Raw genomic sequence first — 18,150 nt, 5'->3', positions numbered from 1 at the left:
TGGCACTGTTGACCTCCAGGGCCAGGTCACAGAAAGGCCTTGCAGCTTCGGCCTGCTGCGACGTTCCTCCCGGCACCCAGCCACCATGCTGTGAGGGAGCCCAGGCAGCCCATGGGAGGCACCCCGGCCCACGGCCAGTGCCAACTTGCCAGGCACACGAGTGAGCCATCTTGAGAGCGGATCTGCCCCCTGGCCCCGAGGGCGACTCTGGGGTCGTCTGTTACCCGGCAGTGGACTGGAACAGCAGGCTTTCTCATTTAATTCTCGAGCACTGTTACTAATTCCATTAAAAAGTAAGCAAGTGAAGCATTCAGTCACTTGCCCCGGGTCACAGCTCTAAACGAGCTGGGAAGGAATCTGGATGCAGGCAGTGGCCTCCCGAGCCCACACGCTATTCTTCCCAAGGCTGCAGAACCTGGGTGCCACCAGGGCCGCTTGCTGTTCTAGGCCCGGCCCTGCCTATGTGCCAAGCCAGCCTCCTGGACAAGCAAACCAAGCTTCTGCCCCAGGGGAAGGTCCTGCCCGTGGTCATGCCGCCAGCCAGGGTCCAGAGCGCGCTTGGCCACAAGCCTGCCTGTCCTCAGGCCCCCGGATCCACTTGGCTGCAGAGTAACTGGGCCCCTGTCTTGGGCCAGCCACCGCCGCCAGGGCCCTGGCCACTGGTCCCGGTTCTAAAAGCCACATGGAGAAAGATGAGAGCGCCCGTGGCCAGAGGCTTGTCCCCCAAAGCTACCTGCCCAAGTTTCATTTGGCTGGGGTCTCCCAACACTGGCCGAGCTCTGGGGTGCACGGAGGGTCAGGCAGGACACCGTTTCTTCTAGACGACACGGTGGGAAAGCAGCACCTCCCTGGAGCCCAGGTTCCCGGGGAACAGGCCGCTGGATGGGCCAGAACAATCGAGTCCAAAGCCATGTGGTTTATTGGGGGATGGGGCCAAGTGGGCTGGGGGCCGGGGGGTGTCGGCGAGGCAGGGAGGATTACGTGTCACAGTCCTCGGGGATGGCGGCCGTGATGATGAGCGAGGGCTCCATGACGCCCGGGCCCGAGAAGGTCTCCTCCGCACACAGTCTCTGGCCAGGGAGCTGGGAGGCCAGGCCACCCTGGGCCAGCGACTCCACGATGACCTCGGCCGAGCCCACCTCCAGCTCGGTGGGCGGCTGGAGCGCCACCACCACCATCTTCTCGTCCTCGATGACCAGGTTCCGGAGCTTGCGCTGCCGTGGGTTGTAGTTCTCCACCCGGTCGTGGATCTCCATGTGCCTCCGCAGGTGGGCCTAGCGGGGACGGGCGCTCAGGCTGGGCACAGAGGCGTCTGGGGGAGGGGCTCAGGGGCCGGGGGGGGCGGGGGCAGGAGGAGGCTGGCCCCAGGCCTACCTGCCGGGTGAACTTGTAGCCGCATTCGGTGCACTCGAACTTCCTGACCCCCTTGTGCCTCCTCACGTGCACGCGCAGCTGCTCCACGGCTGCAGGAGGGAAGGGCCCAGTGTCGGGGCGGGAGCAGGGCTCCAGCCCGGAGAGGAGACACAGCCTGCGGCGGTGGTTCTGGGCCCTGCCAGGCTCTCCGGCGCCACCCTGAGGTCACTACTGCCCAAGGCCCTGGGAGCCTCCGCCCCTGCCTGCGGGCCAGAAGCTTCCACAGTGGAGGAGCCTGTGACAGCCCCTGTGGCCCTCTCTCCCCAACCCGGGGCTCACCCGGGGCAGGGCCAAGGCACCTTTGAAGGTCTTGCCGCAGATCTGGCAGAAGTGGGGCCGGCCCTCCTGGTGGCGGCTGGCCACGTGCCTCAGCAGGGGCCCCTTCTCCGTGAAGCGCTGCTCGCAGAACTCACAGCTGAAGGGCCTCTCGCCGGTGTGGGTGCGGTTGTGCTTGTCGAGGCTGGCTGCGGGACAAGGTGAGGGCTCAGCCACCAGGCCTTAGCCCCAGGACAGGGAGGGGACGGCCTGCCTCACCTTGGGTGCGGAAGGTCTTGCCGCAGAGGTGGCACTGGAAGGGCTTCTCGCCTGTGTGCGTGCGCAGGTGCATGTTGAGATTGGCCTTCTGGGTGAAAGCGTGGCTGCAGAACTCACAGACGTACGGCCTCTCGTTCCTGTCCAGGTGGGGACACGGGCAGAGGCGTCACCGAGGGAAGCGGCCCCCTTGGCGCCACTGCAGCTGGGAACACAGGCTGGCCCGAGCCACGGAAACAGGCAAGGCTGAAGCCAGCCGGCCTGAGCCTTGGGAATGGGCCCGGGCTGCTGCGAGCTGCCTGGTGGAGAAAGGGCTTGGGCAGGGCTGGGAGAGGAGCACGAGCCCCATCCCAGGAGCCACAGGAAACTGAGAAGCTGCCCGGGGCGGGGGTAGGGGAGCCTGGTCTTGCCTGAAATCCCCTCCCCCGCAGCCTCCATGGCCCAGCAGGCTTGCTCATCCCGCAGGCGTCCCCACCCAGAAAGGCTACAGGCACCAGACTCAGGGTGCGGGGCACTCTGGGGGAGCGGCAGCAGACTCTGCCTTCCCAGGCGGCCCGCGGGCCTGGAGGCAGCAGCGGGGCCAGGCCCTGGGGAAGACGGGCCACGCCACCTGTGCTTGGCCTTGATGTGCATCTGCAGGCCGTTTCGGCTCGACGCCCGGTGGCCGCACTCCTCACACACAAAGAGCTTCTCCCCACGGTGCTTGAAAGCCTCGTGCAGCTGCAGTTCCGTCCGGGACAAGAAGCACTTGGCACAGGTGGGACACTAAGGGACAGGGTGAGCAGGGCGAGGGTCAGGAGGGAGGGCCGCCCGGGAGCCCCACAGAACCCCCTGGACCCCTCATGGCGGAAACCGCACTGCCCGCCCACTCTGGACGCGGCCACGGCCGCCTTCACCGTGCTAGTGCCCGGCATCGGAGTGCGCGGCCCCGGTCCTCAGGGCCCTCAGGACGGCCTGGCACGCACCGCGTGGGGCTTGGGCGCTCCGTGCAGCTTGATCATGTGGCTCTGCAGGTCCTTCTTCTGCATGAACTGCTGCGAGCAGGAGGCGCACTGGAAGACAGGCCGCGGTCGCCTGAGGCCCCCAGGCTGCCAGGGCGGGAACCCAAAGGCAGGGCACAGCCCGAGATGCTCCCGACCGGGCGTGAAGGCCACACTGGGGAGGGCCTCTGGTGCTACGCCCACGCCGAGGCTGAGGCTGCCCTCCGCGGAGAGAAACGGCAGCCCTGCCCAAAGATGCGGGAGCACCGGACACGGGGACACGGGGAGGGAGGGCAGGGCTCCTCGACGGCTGGTGAGGGGGAGGCCCCCCGACACCATCCCAGGTAAAGGGCTAGGCGGGAGGGCCCCTGGGGCCGCCCCTCAGCCCCCAGCCATGGGGACAAGCCGAGCCTGACCTTGTAGGGCATCTCCCCCGTGTGGGACACCATGTGCACCCGCAGCTCCATCCTCCGGCGGAATGTCTCCTGGCACACGGAACACGTGAAGACCTGGCAGTGTGAGGGGCAAGCGGGACCGGCGTCAGCGGGGGCCTCTGCCTCGACGACAGCCTCGGCCGGGGCTTCCACTCGCTGCTGGGAAGAGTCTGCCCGGGGTGGGGGGGGCCGGGGGGGGGGCGCTAGGGTGGGAGAGGGCAACACGTAACCTGCTTGCCCTGACGCTGACCCTCGCAGAACGCTGCAAGCCCACCACGCCAGGCTGGGGGCCAGGCCGGGGACGGGGCCGCAGCCTGCAGGTGACAGGCCTCTAGGAAGAGGTGGGGGTTAGCCGCCGAGTCACACGGGCCAGCCAGGGGCGTGGGGGGAGGTGGCCAGGTGGCCTTTCTCAGCAGCCATCCCCCACCGAAGTACCCCTTCTCCAAAGCCCAGGGCCCCAGGCAGGCAAACCCAAAATGCCTCCTACAGAGTCCCTCCTGGGCTTGTGCCGCCCGCCCTTGGGACCTGTGTCCCCGCCACATGTGCCAGGAAGTGGACCCGATGATATCCAAGGACCCTGCAGTTCTTGAGTTTACAGTCCCGTCTAGGCCAGTCCCCTGGGGGCCCCTCCCAGGTGGCAGAGAGACAGAGGCCAGCATGCCCTGCCCGCCAGGACCCGGGCCGGCCCCCAAGTACCTGTTCCGAGCGGTTCATGCAGTTCCGGGCTTCGTGCTCCAGGAGGTTCTCCTTCCGAAAGTAACATTTCCCGCATTTGGGACACTCGAAGGGTTTCTCCCCAGTGTGTTTCCTGCTGGGAGAAGCCACGGGGGTGTCGGGGCTGAGCGCACCTGCCGCCCTCCCTCACCCAGGCCCCCTCCAGCACCTCTGCTGACAGTGCTGTGCTCCGCGGCAGAGGAAGACTGGACTTGGGCCGACGCCTGAGGCTCTCCACGAGGCTCGGCCAGACACAGCTGGTGAAGCTGCAGGGGTGAGCCCAGAAACCCTCCTCCCTCCTGGAGACTCTGCAAGGGAGGGCACGGCACAGCTCCATGCTGGAGGGGCTGCCCCAGAGCCACAGGCCGATGGGGAGGCCCAGCCGCCAGCATCTCTCCGAAGACAGAAATGATCCCGGGGCCCTGACTCCCTGGAGAAACCACGCAGTCTGCCTGGAGCTTCCATGGGCTCAGCCTTCAAAACCACAGCCAGAATCTGACCACCTCACCTGGCCTCCATGCTACCATCTAGTGCGGCCACGCCATCCCTGGGCCGCTGCCTGGGCCTCCTACCCATCCCGTGCTCCACGCCTACCTCCCGTGGGGTTTCCACTTCAGGAGCCAGACAGGCCCTCAAGTACAACCAGATCGCATCGCCTCTTTGCTCAGAACCCTCCAACGTTGGGCATCTCACCCTGAGAAAGGCCTGGGGGCCTGTGAGGGCACTGCTGGCCTGCCCCTTACCTTGCTGGCCCCCTCCCACCCCAGAGCCTCTGCTCTGGCCCCTCTCTGGCCCAGAGCGCTCTCCCCAGCCATCCATTAGGCAAACTTCTGCACCTCGAGTCTGCTGGATTATCTCCTTTCTTTACAATCGCAACCTGACCGCACCCTGAACTCCCCAGCCCCCTGGCACTGCTGTCCCTTTCTTTTTTCCCACGGCCTTCATCGCACTGCAGAGTCTCTTATCTGGTAGTTCAGGGTCTCATCGCCCTGCTGGAAGGCAAGCTCCACAAGGCCTCTTTGTTCTGCCCACTAAGGTATCCGGTGCGCCCAGCCACCAGGCAGACAGCTCACTGAATGAGCTAAATGAACCCTGACTTCAGAGCCGGGAGTGGCGTGGAGAGAGCTCCGACAACCTGCCAGAGGCCATACACTCCTCTCATCCTCTGCTGCGATACTGACTGTCCTTGTCCCCTGCCCCAAAGACCTCAGGAGGCCATCACCCCTTCCCAGTTCTCAGGGCCGGTCTAGCAGCCTGCAGCCCAAGGTAAGGATGGGGTCGGTGCCTGTACCCAAGTCTTACCCTGGGAGGGCGTCCAGGCAGACACAGGTCACCCCAGGGTGACTTCCCCAAATGCTCCCCTGGCAGCAGCTGCCCCCAGAGCAGGGACAGCAAATGGGCTTCAGCCCCAGTTCCAACTCCATTCGGTCGCTAGTGGCTTCTGAGAGGGTCATACTGAGAAAACATGTATGGCCCAGCCTGGCTTGGCAAGAAATCGTGCCAAGTGATGTCTTGGGCTAAGGAGGGGCAAGACCAGAAGGCGTGTCACCTAGTTGCCGTCCCTGCAGGCCCCGCAGAGAGCAAGGCCCCTGGAGCAGCGCCTTCCAAGAGGATGCTCTGGGGTGATGGAAATGTTCCATGTCCGTCCTGTCGATTCGGCAGCCGGGACCACATGTGGCTGCTGAGCCCTTGAAATGCAGCTAGTGTGACTGAGGAAATGAACTTACTTAATTTTAATTACTTTGATTTTAAATTAAAATACCTTCGTGTGGCATCTGATTACCTTATGGGACACGGCAGTTTTAGACGAATGGTCTCTCATGCTCTGCTGACACCTCAGAGCTAACCTGTCCCCAGAAATGTGGGTGGCACCAACCCTAAAGATCGACATCTTGGCCCAAAGCCCACACTGCCAGGCTTTAGAAACACCTACAGTCAGGCCACAGCCACAGCACGGGGCCACAGGCTTCTCTCACCCCCTTGGGAAAAGCCAGCTGGAGGTCCATGTTCACAGCACGTGGAACCTGTTACTAAGGTGTCCACAGACCCACTCCGAGCAGAGGGCTCGCAGGAGGGCGACGAAGAAGGAAGCCAACCAAGGTCAGGTGCTCACTCCCCGAAGGCCAGAGGTCGCCAATGCCAGGCGCTCTGTGGGTCTGAGGTGGAGCCCCGGGCCCCTACGCGGCCCAGAAGTGGGGATGCAGGCCCCCTCCCCCAACACGGGAACAGCAGATGGGAAAAGAAAATAGAAAAACAGAACGTTTACCTGTTGTGAACTTTTAGGTAATATTTGCTGAGGAACTTTTTACGACATGTGGGGCATTCAACCGGCACCGCTGTCCCTTTTCTGTTCTCAGCAGGCTCGGCTGCCCGGGAACCTGCACTCAGGGCTGGCTCGGCAGCACAGGGCTTTCTGATTACGTTTGATTTCCTCCTGGTCGGCACAGTCTCAGTCTCAGAAACATAATCGCCATCCCCATCATCCTCAACTTGAACCACCACTTCCCACTAGAGCAGAAGAGGCAGCAGGAGGGAGCGAGGTCACCAAATTAATCGGCAGGGGTGCTGGGGACGGATCTACGGGGCAGCCAGCTCCATCCAGTTCCATCCCAAGTCCCAACCCAGGCACATCCCCAGACAGGTCCCTTCACCAGTGACTCTTCCCTTCAGGGTCCCAGGGCAGGCAGCATCCGAATCTCGGGTTTGGAGAGCAGGAGCTCTATTTGTGGGTAACTTGGAAGTCTGCCTGGATTTCACTACCCTGGGAGACACCTGATGCTGCCCACTCGACCCCAAGAAGCTGGCAGCCACGAACACGACTTGCAGAAAGGTCAGCCTGAGGAAGCAGGGTGGAGCTGGCTTCCTACATCTGGAGGAAATCTGTTCTAAACCCACAAAACAGATTCTACCTTAGGGTCCAGATTATCCCGGAAAAGCGTCAGTCTCTCCTCCCCACTCCTGCCTCCCCTGCTCCAGCATCCTGGGCACAGTACCTCGTTACTCCCGCCCTGCAGCTGGACACCTTCAGCCTCAAAGGGCCTTGGGGGCACTCTGCCATCCTCAGGCTCCTTGTTCTCAGGGGGACTAAGCTTCAGAGCCTGCTTGAGTTTCCCACGGAGGAAGGAGGGGTTCTCACTCTGAGGAGGGAGACCAAGCTGGGGCCTCTGGAGGCTGGGACTACCGCTGAGCTCCTGATCCCTGGGGGTTTGACCCAGCGTCCTCGAAACTTCCTCTTCCTCCAAGCTTGCTGGCTCCTTGAGGTGGCTGTTCACATCCCGAGGGGCGGGTTTCCCCAGCCCGCTCTGGCCACTTGGTGCCTGTCCCACTGAGGCTTTGGGCTTGAAGCTCTGGCACAGCTCTACAGCCTCTGGCACCCGCAACTCCCTGGCTGCCAGGAGCACCTGATCCCGGTTCCCCGAGGTGAGGGCGAGGTGGCCAGTGTAGAAAAAGTCCAGCAGGAGGCCAAAGATCTCGGCGAAGCCGGCAGGGAGGACGACACTGCCCCCTGAGCCATCCCCGTAGAGGCTCTGGAAGAAGCGGCTGCAGCAGGCGAGGACACTCCAGTGCGCCTTGAACACCAGACCCCCCACGTCCAGGGTGGCGTCGCAGTACTGGCCCCGCTCCCGCTGCTTGTTGAGCTCCTGCAGAACCCTTACACTGTGCTGGACGAAGGAGCCGTCCATGGTCCGTCTGAAAGGGAGAAAGGCAACAGTGACCCCCTGCCCAGTCCAACCTATCAGTAGTAAGAGAAAGCCCCTGGATCTGAGAAGAGGGTAAGCGGAGGCACACTCTATTCAGTCACATTTATTATAACCAGGGCTTAGATCAAGGTTAGAAGGTGTAAGCTGACACAGGAACGGACTGAAAGCCTCCCTGGGGGCCGGGGCCAAGTAAGCAGCACATATCGGGGGTGGCCAGAGAGTGTGGTGGCGAAGGCGCAGGCGGACTAGGTGGGGACAGAGTTGGGAAGGGTGCTGGTGGGAGGAAATCAAAAGTTTGAGAAAAGAGGCGGGGGACCAGCGCGAACTCATCAGCCTGGCACAGCGAGAGGGCCCGACGCAGGGGAGGGTGGCGGCGGCAGACAGGTGAACGGGGCCCACGCCGCGCCCACACGTCCGGAACGGCCGGGCGGAAGGCGGCCGCGGTCACACACCGTCAACAGACACCGCGGCCCACAGCGCCCCTCCCTCGACCCGTTCCTCCCGACCTCCTCACCCGGGCCGGTCCTCCCTAAGCCAACCCCTCCGGCCCCAAGCCAGATCGCCCTAATAGCCCAACTGACCAACTGCCCCGGCGTTAAGTGCCGGGCCGACCGTACGGAGACGACGACGCCGCCGCCACCGCCGCCGGACGTGACGTCAGAGCGCGCCGGTTGGGGCTGGATGCCTCGGAGGCGCTAGCCTTTACCTCCGGCCCCTGGAGGCGGTACCACGTAGATAACAGCCAATGGGGTGCAGGGAAAGGCGGGGCCAGCTCCGTTCCCTCGGCGCTGGGCCTGCCTCCTGGGGTTGCCTAGCAACGCCAAGCTGCACGTTGAGTCTACTCCCCGCTCGGAGTCCCGAGGTTCCGGCTGCGGTTAGCCCGGCCGCGCAGCGCCCTCAGGCTTGAAGAGACAGCGCCCTACCCTCGCCCTAGAAAGGAAGCACAGCCAAGACGCACGTTTCACCTCTTTATTGGCAGCCAGCGCAGCCCGGACTGAGCTCTCCCGTGGGCTTACACTTCCCAAGCCAAGGCTGAGGAGCCCAGAGGCCTCCCGGACACCCCAGGTCCTGGGCGCCCCATTCCACCTTCAACCCTGAGAGCAGTGGAGACTTCCAGTCCACCCTGCCCCGGCTTGACCCTGCCGGATCCACTGGTCAGGTGGAGCCACAGCGCCTGGTGTGGTCCTGGGTGGAGGCCTGGAAGTGCTCGGTGCTGTTGAGATCTGGGCGGCACAGGATCGCATAGCACTTGGGGAGGAAATAACCGCTGAAGCCGCCACTCAGGCTGCTCGTCTTGGCCAGCATGTTGACCGTAGGCAGGTGCTTGCCCTGGTAGACACTGGCCATGGTGAAGGAGGCGATCCAGCACATGAAGTTGAGGAGCAGGCTGAAGGTGACACATTTGACCTCGCTGTAGTTCTCTGGCAGGTCCTTGCCCAGGTAGCTGCAGGCAGAGGCGCTGACCTAGAGGAGGCCATTGTAGGCGAAAGCCAGCATGAAGCCCGGTGGGTTAGCCTCTGTGCAGTCAAGCACCGCCAGCTGAGGGAAGGGCTGGTATTCCCTGGGGGGCAGTGGGGTCCACACCGCAAGCCACGTTAGACAGATAAGCAGCTGGGTTGTTGAGCTGATCACCACCAACGGGCCAGCACTGGTTTTGGACCCACGCACGGAAGAAGGTGGGTACCTTGGCAGAAAACTTGAAGATGAACACAAGTTGGAAGGAGCGGATCGTCAGGCAGGACAGGAAGATGGCAAAACCAAGGGCAAAGAGGCCTTCGCGCAGCAGGCATGTGGGCAGAGTGGGCTCCCCAAAGAAGCCATAGTGGCCGCAGCTGCCCCCCGCCAGGGAGCCCAGCATGAGGAAGCACAGCCGGCCTCCAGCCGACCTCACCACAGGCGTGTCTAGGTGCCAGGCAAACAGGCCAGCAGTCCCAGCCACGAGCAGCAGCAGCAGCGTATTAGCTGCCAGGAGCACCCAAGAGATGGGCTCATGCCAAGTCAGAAACACCACGGTGCATGGGAAGCAGGTCTGGCTTCTCTCAGGTGCCCACTCTTCTTTCCCACAAGGTTGGCAGCTGTAGGGGTCTGGAAGGGAAGGCAGAGAGGGTTCCTGAGAGCCGGGTGAGCATAGCAGGAATGGGGAGGGGAAGGGAGGCCGTGCAAGCCCCCAAGGTTCTGGGAGGGCTGTAGCACAGGAGCTGGGCTCTGCCAGGCACAGCAAGATGGGGGTAGCCCTGGGTGAGGGCCCCCAGGCCAAGTGTTTCCTCAACATGCCTGTGTTAATTACAGATTGTGGAGACACCTGGATCGGTTCTGTGTGGCTCATGGTCCCATGAAACCCAGAAGGGGTTTGCAAACCAAGAGGTCGTAGAGAGGGCCTTAACCCACATAACCTTGAGGCTATGATCCAATGTGAGCAGCCAGCCCCAAAGGAAGGGTCTTTTCGTCTCTCCCCAGCACTCCCACTAGCCAAATCCACCTGCCTGAGCTGCCGCTCTGTGGTTTCTCTGAGTTGACTCTCTCAGGAAAGAAGAGATACATTCCCACGCCCGCAGAGACAGTAAAAGGAAGGCACGTGGCCCCTGGAGTCCATCTCTGGGCTGAGCCCTTAGCTACCTCTGTTTGCTCTCTGGTCTTGACCTTGCATCACTGGGTAGAGTATGCTTTTTGTCCTGCTGCAGACATGCTAGTATCTGCATTCAGGCCAAGCTCTTCAAGGTGTCAGCTGTCACTGGCATAGACAACAGAAGGGACTTCATACAGATAACATGGGAGGGCACAAAGGGAATGATAGCCACATCTGTTTGGATAAAGAGGTTGAATTTAGGGGGACTTCCCTGGTGGTCCAGTGGTTAAGAATCTGCCTTCCAATGCAGGGAACACGGGTTTGATCCCTGGTCAGGGAACTAAGATCCCACATGCTGCGGGGCAACTAAGCTCACATGCTGCAACCACTGAGCCCACATGCCACAACTAGAGAGAAGCCCATGGGCCACAACGAAAGATCCGGCATGCCACAACTAAGACCCAATGCAGCCAAAAACGAAAGAAAGGAAGGAAGGAAGGCAGGAAGGAAGGAAGGAAAGAAGGAAGGAAGGAAGAAAGAAAGAAAGAAAGAAAAGAAGGAAACTCAGCTACATATGAGGGCTTCAACTGCTTGTTTCTTTCTGCTTGATCAGAATTCAGTCTGATGGAAGGTGTCCCCCAACCTGTCCCTAACTGGCAGCAAAGTGACCAGGGCCCTGGTTCTGCACATGTGTGGCCCAAGGGAGGTCCTTTCATCTGCTCTACAGACCCTAGGAGTGCTGGGTGGCTCGCCCACTCATCACTGGGTCACTCACCACTCTTGTTGAGGAAGGTCCCGGACTCACAGAGCACACACTCGAAGCAGCAGTGGTGGAAGCCCATGATCACTCTCTGGTCCCCTTCAGGACAGTCGCTGGAACACACAGACTGAGGCACCTGCAAGAAGCCACAGGCTAGGGGCTTCCCTGGTGGCGCAGTGGTTGAGAGTCCGCCTGCCGATGCAGGGGATGCGGGTTCGTGCCCCGGTCCAGGAGAATCCCGCATGCCGCGGAGCGGCTGGGCCCGTGAGCCATGGCCGCTGAGCCTGCACGTCCGGAGCCTGTGCTCCGCAACGGGAGAGGCCACAACAGTGAGAGGCCCGCGTACCACAAAAAAAAAGAAGCCACAGGTGTTCTGCAACCATGCGGAGGGGCCCAGCTCAAGGGACACTCGTTCTTAGGATGGAAAACTAGATCTCTGGGCATCCGCCTTCGCGGATTACTCCCAGGGCAGAGCCCCTGGTTGTGTGAACCAGTGACGACCGGGCGTCTGTCCGTGAGCCTGTGGAGCTTCCCTGGCAGGGCTGGGGAGAGTCATAGTGGCCTGATACCTGGGATCCCCTCTCCTGCTCTGTGTCAACATTGTCCCTGTGCTCCAGGCTGCCTGTCAGGCAATCACCTGGTGAGTGAACATGTCCCCATTACCCAGTTGTCCTTTCCATGCCACCGGATTTTGATCGTATTTATGTCTAGCCAAACTGGAGACCAAAAGGAGGAGCCGACGACCCTGAAGGTCCAGTTGGGGCCACTCCAGTCCCAGGCAGTTATAACTGCTGAGGGGGTCGCCATTGTCCTTAAATGTCACAATGTCCTTGCGTAAAAGGAAATTCACCTTGAGGATCTGCTCCAGAAGCTGAAACAAACAGGGATAACGGCGCTGCCGTAGCTGGCACAGGCTGCTCCTCCAGGACCCGCTGGGACCCAGACGGCCCAGGGAGCAAGTGCGTGGGGCCTTGCTGAGCTTCCATCTGGGTGGTTTCAGCCCATCTGGGAGTTCTGGTCCCTTGCTCAGGCTCTCTCCCCTCCTAGGAGGCCCCTTCACCCTCCTATCCAGCCTCCTGAGTGAGAGGAAGTCTCTAACAAAGGAGCCCTTTGCAGAGGTTTCAAGCCCTGGGTCTGAGGCATGGTGGGTGGGAGGGGCCCCAGTTCAGAGAACAGAAGACTAACGCGAGCCTCAGAGAAGGAATCGGCCTCCAGTCGGGGGCCTTTGTCCCCGACCCCTTGCATTTAGGGTAGCCGAAGAGGAACCGCTCTGCTTGCCTCAGGAAAGCACCCTGATATAGGGTGCCAGCGGCAGGTTAAGTGCCTTACCTGCCAGGGGTAGACCCAGCCTCTGGAACAGACTCCAGAGGCGCAGCCCAGGAGCTGGTGGAGGCTGTGAGCCACGGCCTAGACAGCCTGGTACGTGTTGTAGGCGGAGCTCACGGAGAATGCTCCAAGTGTGGGCATCTTCTGTGCCGTGAAAGCCCAGCACTCTCTACAGAGCTGGTTGCTGCTGCACCAGGAGCCCCTGAGGCAAGGCCCAAGGGCTCCTTTGTCTGCCCAGACATAGGGCTCTTCAAACTCCTTCAGGCCGGGGACACGCCTCTGTGGGATGGCCACACCCAGCACTGTGCCGTTGCCCCAGATCCCAGGCACGTTGCTGATGTGTCTGGAGATGGCCCAGGCGATCCACACCTCGGCAGTCAGCTTGGCCAGCACCACGGACTCAAAGAACACCCTGGCCAGCTGCCTGCCGGAGAAAACGACCACGACCGCGGTCCTCGCTCGGGCCAGGCAGCGTATCACGCTCTGCATCCTCTCATCGCCTGGCTGGGTAGAGAAAGGCACAGTGTCCTTGAAGGCAACGCAGATGCCCTGCTGGGTGGCCTGGTCCTCCAGCGCCTGCACCCCTAGCTGCCCGTAGTCACCTTCACTGCCCACCATGGAGATCCAGACCCACCCGAACCTCCGAGACGGCAGCATCAAGATCTCCACCTGGCGCTCATCACTTGGGATGGTGCGCAGGAAAGAGGGGCAGAGCCGCTTCACGCTGAGCATCACGCTGCTGGCATCAGAGCTGACCTGTGGGGTTCAGTTCAGCAAGTTCTGTGGCATCAGCCTCGAATGAGGGCCCCCCCCAGTGCCAGCCCTGTGCTGGGCGCGGGGACACGGGGAGGATGGAGACAAGGTCCTGGCCCAGGGTCTCAAGCAGAGCACCACTTGACACACGAGGCTAACAGGTTACAAGTCAGGTAGGGAGCAGGTCCCCAGGGGGACTTCTGGGAGAAGAATGGGAATCTGTCCTGTGGACAAAGGGACCACAGCCGCACGCAGGGAGTGAAATGGGGTGTGTGTGTGTGTGTGTGTGTGTGTGTGTCCCTTCAGGGACTTCCACTCGGCTGGAGTTCAGATCCAGGAAGAAAGAGAGCCTGAGCAGGTGTGTCTGGTCAGGGTGGGAAGCCTTAGCCCCCTGCTGGGGGGCTGGGGCTTTATCCCAAGGCCTCAGGGTTTAGGCAGGGAAGTGACATCAGACTTGTGTTTTAGGATCTGTGAGGAATCTCTGATCTCTGATCAGTGAGGAACGTGTTTAAAAAGGCTCAAGGCCAGGCGAATTCCCTGGCTATCCAGTGGTTAGAACTCCAAGCTTTCACTGCTAAGGGCGCAAGTTCCATCCCTGGTCAGGGAACTAACAACAACAACAAAAAGACTCAAGGCCAGAGTCACAGAGAACTCCTAGGACCTGACGGAATCATCTAGGTGAGAGGGGAGGGCGGTCAGTTAAAGCTGCATCAGTGGCCATAGAGAAGAAGGGACAGCTGGCAGCGGTGAGGGCCCCCTCCCCCACCGACCCCGGCAGAGGCCATGGAGATGAGCTAAATGTAGGGGCAGGGAAGGGAGTGAAGGTGGGACTGCAGGGTTTCTGGCTTCCCTAGAGACAGACACTCTGCCACACGGGCCAGGCAGGGGATGCAGGAAGACAAGAGGCTTGCGTTACGTGGGGAGGGAAGTTCATCTGGGGGCCTGCTGGGTCCATGAAGTGGAGACGCTGGGCGCTGGGCGAGCGTCTGGAAATCAGGCTGGTGCTCAGGGGTCAGAAGGAAGGTGGAGACAGGAAGTTCAGCCCTGTCCTCGGCCTGCCTGGGAAGGGGAGGGGTCTGCCCTAGGGAGTCACCGCCTTCTCAGAGGAGATGGGGGCCGGTGGTGGGGGCAGAATTCTCTAAAGGAGACCAAGAAAGAAGTGCCCCAAGTGAAAGGGTCATAAATGCTAAGGGAAAGTGTCAAAATGGCCAAATGGAGGGACTTCCCTGGCTGTCCAGTGGTTAAGACTGGAAGCTCTCAATGCAGGGGGCATGGGTTCGATCCCTGGTCGGGGAGCTAAGATCCCGCATGCTGAGCAGCATGGGGCCAAAAAAAAAAAAAAAAAAAGATCAAATGGATTAAAGGCCACCTACTGGGCCCTGCACCAGCCCACCTGAGCAAGACGGTCCTAGCCACCTGAACCACGTCCAGTCCCTACCCAGCTGCACCTTCCAGCACCGGCTAGAAGGGCAGAGTCCAGGGCAGCGGAGGGAGGAGTCAAGGCAAAGAGGGAGAAGCAAAGAGGAACAGAGGACTCTTCGGAGAAGCCTGCATGGAAGCAGGGCAGGGTCAGCCAGTTCTGAGAGGAGAAGCGCCTGGAGGGAAGAGGAGGAGGACAGACAGACGGGCAAGCGTGTGGGTGGGGGAGGAGGCCCAGGGAGAGGTCGATGGATGAGCAGAGTAGGGGAAGGACGGGGCTGGCCCGCACAGGGACAGATGCCACACCTCTGAGCCTGAGTCTGGGGGGCTGGGAAACAAACGGTGTTCAGTTCTGCACAAAGGTGATAGGACAGCGGGAGGAGAAAGAAGGGCAGAAGTTTCCGAGGAGAATGGATTTTCCAGTGAGCACTGAGGCAGGGAGACCTGGAAGCGGCGCTTGGACAGGAAGGAATGCCAGGCAGGTGACTAACCAGCCGTGACCGCCCAGGAAGTCCAGGCTGGCCTCAGGCATGGCAGCTCCTGCCCACCCACCCCAGCCCACATTGGACTTGGCAGGAGGGGAGATGAGCGAACTGCCAGGGCGCCAGCTTATCAGGGGCATCAGGAAGGGGCTCAGCAGGGCTGCAGTGGTGGCAACATAGTTGCTGGCGTCGGGCCCAATCACCGCCACAATCGCAGGGGAGTAGTGGGCAGGGTCTCCTTGGCTCTCCACGTAGCGCGTCCCTGGCGGGCTCAGCGTGGCAAACACGTTGGCTGACTCCGAGCACCCGTCGTACGGCTTGTACCCCAGGGTGACGTTGGGCAGCAGGGCGGTGGAGTTGTTTATCTCCTCGATGCCAAACTGCATGGCCTGGAAGAGGTGGTAGCCGTGGCCATTGAAGGTGCTAGGCCTGTAGGGAAAGCCAGGCTGAGAGCTGAAAAGGGCAAAAGGCCCTGCTGAGACCCTCTGGTCTCCTGGAACCCCAGGCTTGGGGGGTAGAAAAGAACCTCTGAGGTCATCTGTTCAGCCCCCTACAACCATGACCTCAGTGTGGACCCTGTGGCACACATGGTTCTGTTGACAGGCCTTCGGAGAGGTAGGGGGCAAATTGGAGAAATACACATACCATGCCCACCTCCCCCCAAACAAGCATGTTAGCACTGAAAGGCTCCCAAGTCCTGTAGGAGAGAAACCTGCTATATGAGTCAGGGTGCTCCAGAGAAACAGAACCAAGACGAGATGCATGCATACATACACAGAGAGAGAGAGGGAGAGGGAGACAGAGTGAGAGAGAGAGCAAACAAGAGAGGCTTGTTTTAAGGAGTTAGCTCATGGGATTATGGGGGCTGGCTAGTCTGGGATTTGCAGGGCAGGCTAGAAATTCCCACGAGACTTTATTTTGCAGTCGAGGCTGAGGCTGAAGGTGGAGTTCTTTCTTTTTCCAGGGACCTCCATCTTTTAAGGTCTTCAACTGTTTGGATGAGGCCCACCTACATGATGGAGGGCAATCTGCTTTACTCAGTCTATTGATTTAAACATTAACCACATCTATGGGAATTCTCTGGTGGTCCAGTGGTTAAGACTTCACCTTCCAGTGCAGTGGGTGTGGGTTCGATCCCTGGCTGGGAGCTAATGTGCCACATGCCTCACGGCCAAAAAAACCAAAACGTAAAACAGAAGCAATATTGTAACAAATTCAGTAAAGACCTTAAAAATGGTCCACATCAAAAAAATCTTAAAAATAGACAAATATTAACCACGTCTAAAAATACCTTCACAGCCACATCTAGACTGGTGTTTAACCAAACAACTGGGCACCAGGCCCTAGCCAAGTTGACACATGGAATTAACCACGGTCCATGCTTAACCTTGTTTAACTAGTACTTTTCACTGGGACACTCATGCCTGTGATGAGGGCCTGTGTTCCTCATGGCCTCTCTGGGAAACACCGACAAGGGCGCACTGGGGACATGATTCAGCCCTCCTTGGAAAGTGTGCCAGCCTGGTCCATTTCCCAGCCTCTCTGCTTGTTGCTAGGCTCTCCCATCGTTCCTATCACTTCTGTCCTTGAGTCACTGGAAGGAAATGCAGTACCTCCTGCCCGTGACAGCCCTTCAGTTACCTGAAGCCGGTTTTCATATGTCTCCTCCTCAAGTCTTTTCTTCCCAGGCTCCCACCTGTAGCTCTCTGGGCCAGTCCTCCTGCGCCAGGCTTTCCAGAACCTTCCTCCTGGGCTGGCTGTCAGGTGTGCTTCATGTTTCGGGCATCCTACTGCTGAGCCATGATACCTTCAAGCTGCCCAAATCTAACACTTGTATGGATGGCAAGAAACTATCTTCTTTATAAGAAAAGCCGTTGTTTTTTCTACCTAGACTGTTGACTTCATGAAGACACCAACCTAATTTATCTTTGCTAAGCTCCTGAAGCATCTACTGCTGTGTGTTCCCACATGGGGGGAAGCCTCCCCTGGAGGACTGTACTTGCCATCTGGGAGACTAAGGAGTGTGAACTTGGGGAGGAATGGGGTGGGGGAGGAGACGGAGGAGGGGAAAGGCCATGCTTGCTTAATCCTTGCCATCTAGTTACATCACAAAGCCAGGAAACAACTGGCATGGAATTAAAAGACAAAGGACTCTAACAGCCAGGGCAAAAGGACATATTACAAAGTGGAAACTGTATTACAAGGTGCCAGGGAAGGGGCTAGCTAGCACTTGAAGGTGGCGCCTGCAGGTTGTGTAGGGACTGGAGGCAGCTCAGACGGTCACCCCAGAGGCAGAACGGGCAGGGTCTTGCTGAGGGGGGCTGGCAGAGGGCCCCTAGGCATGGGCCCCCCCAGGTGACAGTTCTGCTGACCCCTCACTCACCTGTCACAGAAGGTCACTGTGGGTCTGCATCTCACCCCTAGATGGTCACTGTGGAGAGGAAACTGGCCCGCAAGCAGGTAATCCCCAGGGAGGCTGAAGTCAGAGGAGGACGCGGTGCCGTGGCAGCTGAAAGCCCAGCAGCAGGAGAGGAAAAGCTGCAGGCCGATGAAGCGCGCCCCCCAGAGTAACATGCTGGCCAGACCTCCCTGCACCTGGCATGGCCGCGCCGCGCCCTGGGACCAGGCCGGGCCGTTTAACTAGAATGGTCGGCAGCTGCCCATGCTTCCCAGTTTCATGCCTTTGAAAGGGGTGGGACTGGAACCCAGTTATAGGAAGCGGGCTGTTTGCCTCCAGCGTCTGGGGCTGCAGTCCTCCTCAGGAACCGGGCAGGGTAAAGGCACAGGTGCAAACCAGGTGGCACCCACTGGCCCTTCCTCTGGACGGTTGTGGGTTCTGTCCTTGCACTGTTGCCTGTGGCTTCACCTGGCTCAGAAAGAGAGCCCTGGTATTTGGGGGCGGGCAGAGGAAGGCTGGAACACATCTTCTCTGGGGGCCTTGAGGAACAGGGTGTGGAAAGTTGCTCTCTGGGAGCTGAGGATTTTAAAACCTTTTACCTGGGCCTCAGTTGACCCAGTGAGACAAGGCTTTGAGTTAAACTTGCAACTCCACACACCCACCCCAGTCCTCA

General features: G+C 60.3%; 2 protein-coding genes across 3 annotated transcripts; both read right to left on the bottom strand.

The window, feature by feature from the left end:
• Positions 1-789: 789 nt before the first annotated feature.
• ZBTB48 (zinc finger and BTB domain containing 48) lies at positions 790-8,427 on the bottom strand. 2 transcript variants are annotated; one of them, XM_079927326.1, is made up of 11 exons: positions 8,355-8,427; positions 7,066-7,762; positions 6,339-6,580; positions 4,055-4,169; positions 3,341-3,433; positions 2,910-2,996; positions 2,555-2,709; positions 1,948-2,084; positions 1,713-1,877; positions 1,375-1,463; positions 790-1,274 (listed from the first exon to the last, which is right to left on the bottom strand). In XM_079927326.1, the coding sequence occupies exons 2-11, from the start codon at positions 7,753-7,755 to the stop codon at positions 978-980; spliced, it is 2,070 nt and encodes a 689-aa protein (XP_079783452.1). In that variant the 5' UTR covers positions 7,756-7,762; positions 8,355-8,427; the 3' UTR covers positions 790-977. The 2 variants fall into 2 exon arrangements, with proteins under 2 accessions (XP_079783452.1, XP_079783453.1); XM_079927327.1 differs by having other exon boundaries at positions 4,055-4,166.
• A 231-nt stretch (positions 8,428-8,658) lies between these two features.
• TAS1R1 (taste 1 receptor member 1) lies at positions 8,659-17,653 on the bottom strand (the record flags this gene model as incomplete). Its single annotated transcript, XM_079942017.1, is given in 10 exon segments — positions 8,659-9,237; positions 9,241-9,424; positions 9,426-9,858; positions 11,115-11,235; positions 11,763-11,880; positions 11,882-11,970; positions 12,429-12,506; positions 12,510-13,181; positions 15,211-15,508; positions 17,463-17,653. Coding segments are annotated over 10 exon segments (2,493 nt in total). The 3' UTR covers positions 8,659-8,928.
• Between the last annotated feature and the right edge of the window lie 497 nt (positions 17,654-18,150).

Source organism: Stenella coeruleoalba (assembly GCF_951394435.1).
Source record: "Stenella coeruleoalba genome assembly, chromosome: 1".
Lineage (NCBI taxonomy): Eukaryota > Metazoa > Chordata > Mammalia > Artiodactyla > Delphinidae > Stenella > Stenella coeruleoalba.
This window is presented reverse-complemented; position numbering and strand designations above follow the sequence as displayed.

What these genes read in the sequence shown, in the direction of transcription:
- ZBTB48 (XM_079927326.1), bottom strand. Translation starts at nt 7,755, where the DNA reads ATGGACGGCTCCTTCGTCCAGCACAGTGTAAGGGTTCTGCAGGAGCTC. An exon ending in GAGCGCCCAAGCCCCACGCG is followed by an intron (nt 2,710 to 2,909) that starts GTGCGTGCCAGG and finishes CCTGTCCCTTAG; the next exon opens with TGTCCCACCTGTGCCAAGTG. An exon ending in GCTACAAGTTCACCCGGCAG is followed by an intron (nt 1,275 to 1,374) that starts GTAGGCCTGGGG and finishes CGTCCCCGCTAG; the next exon opens with GCCCACCTGCGGAGGCACAT.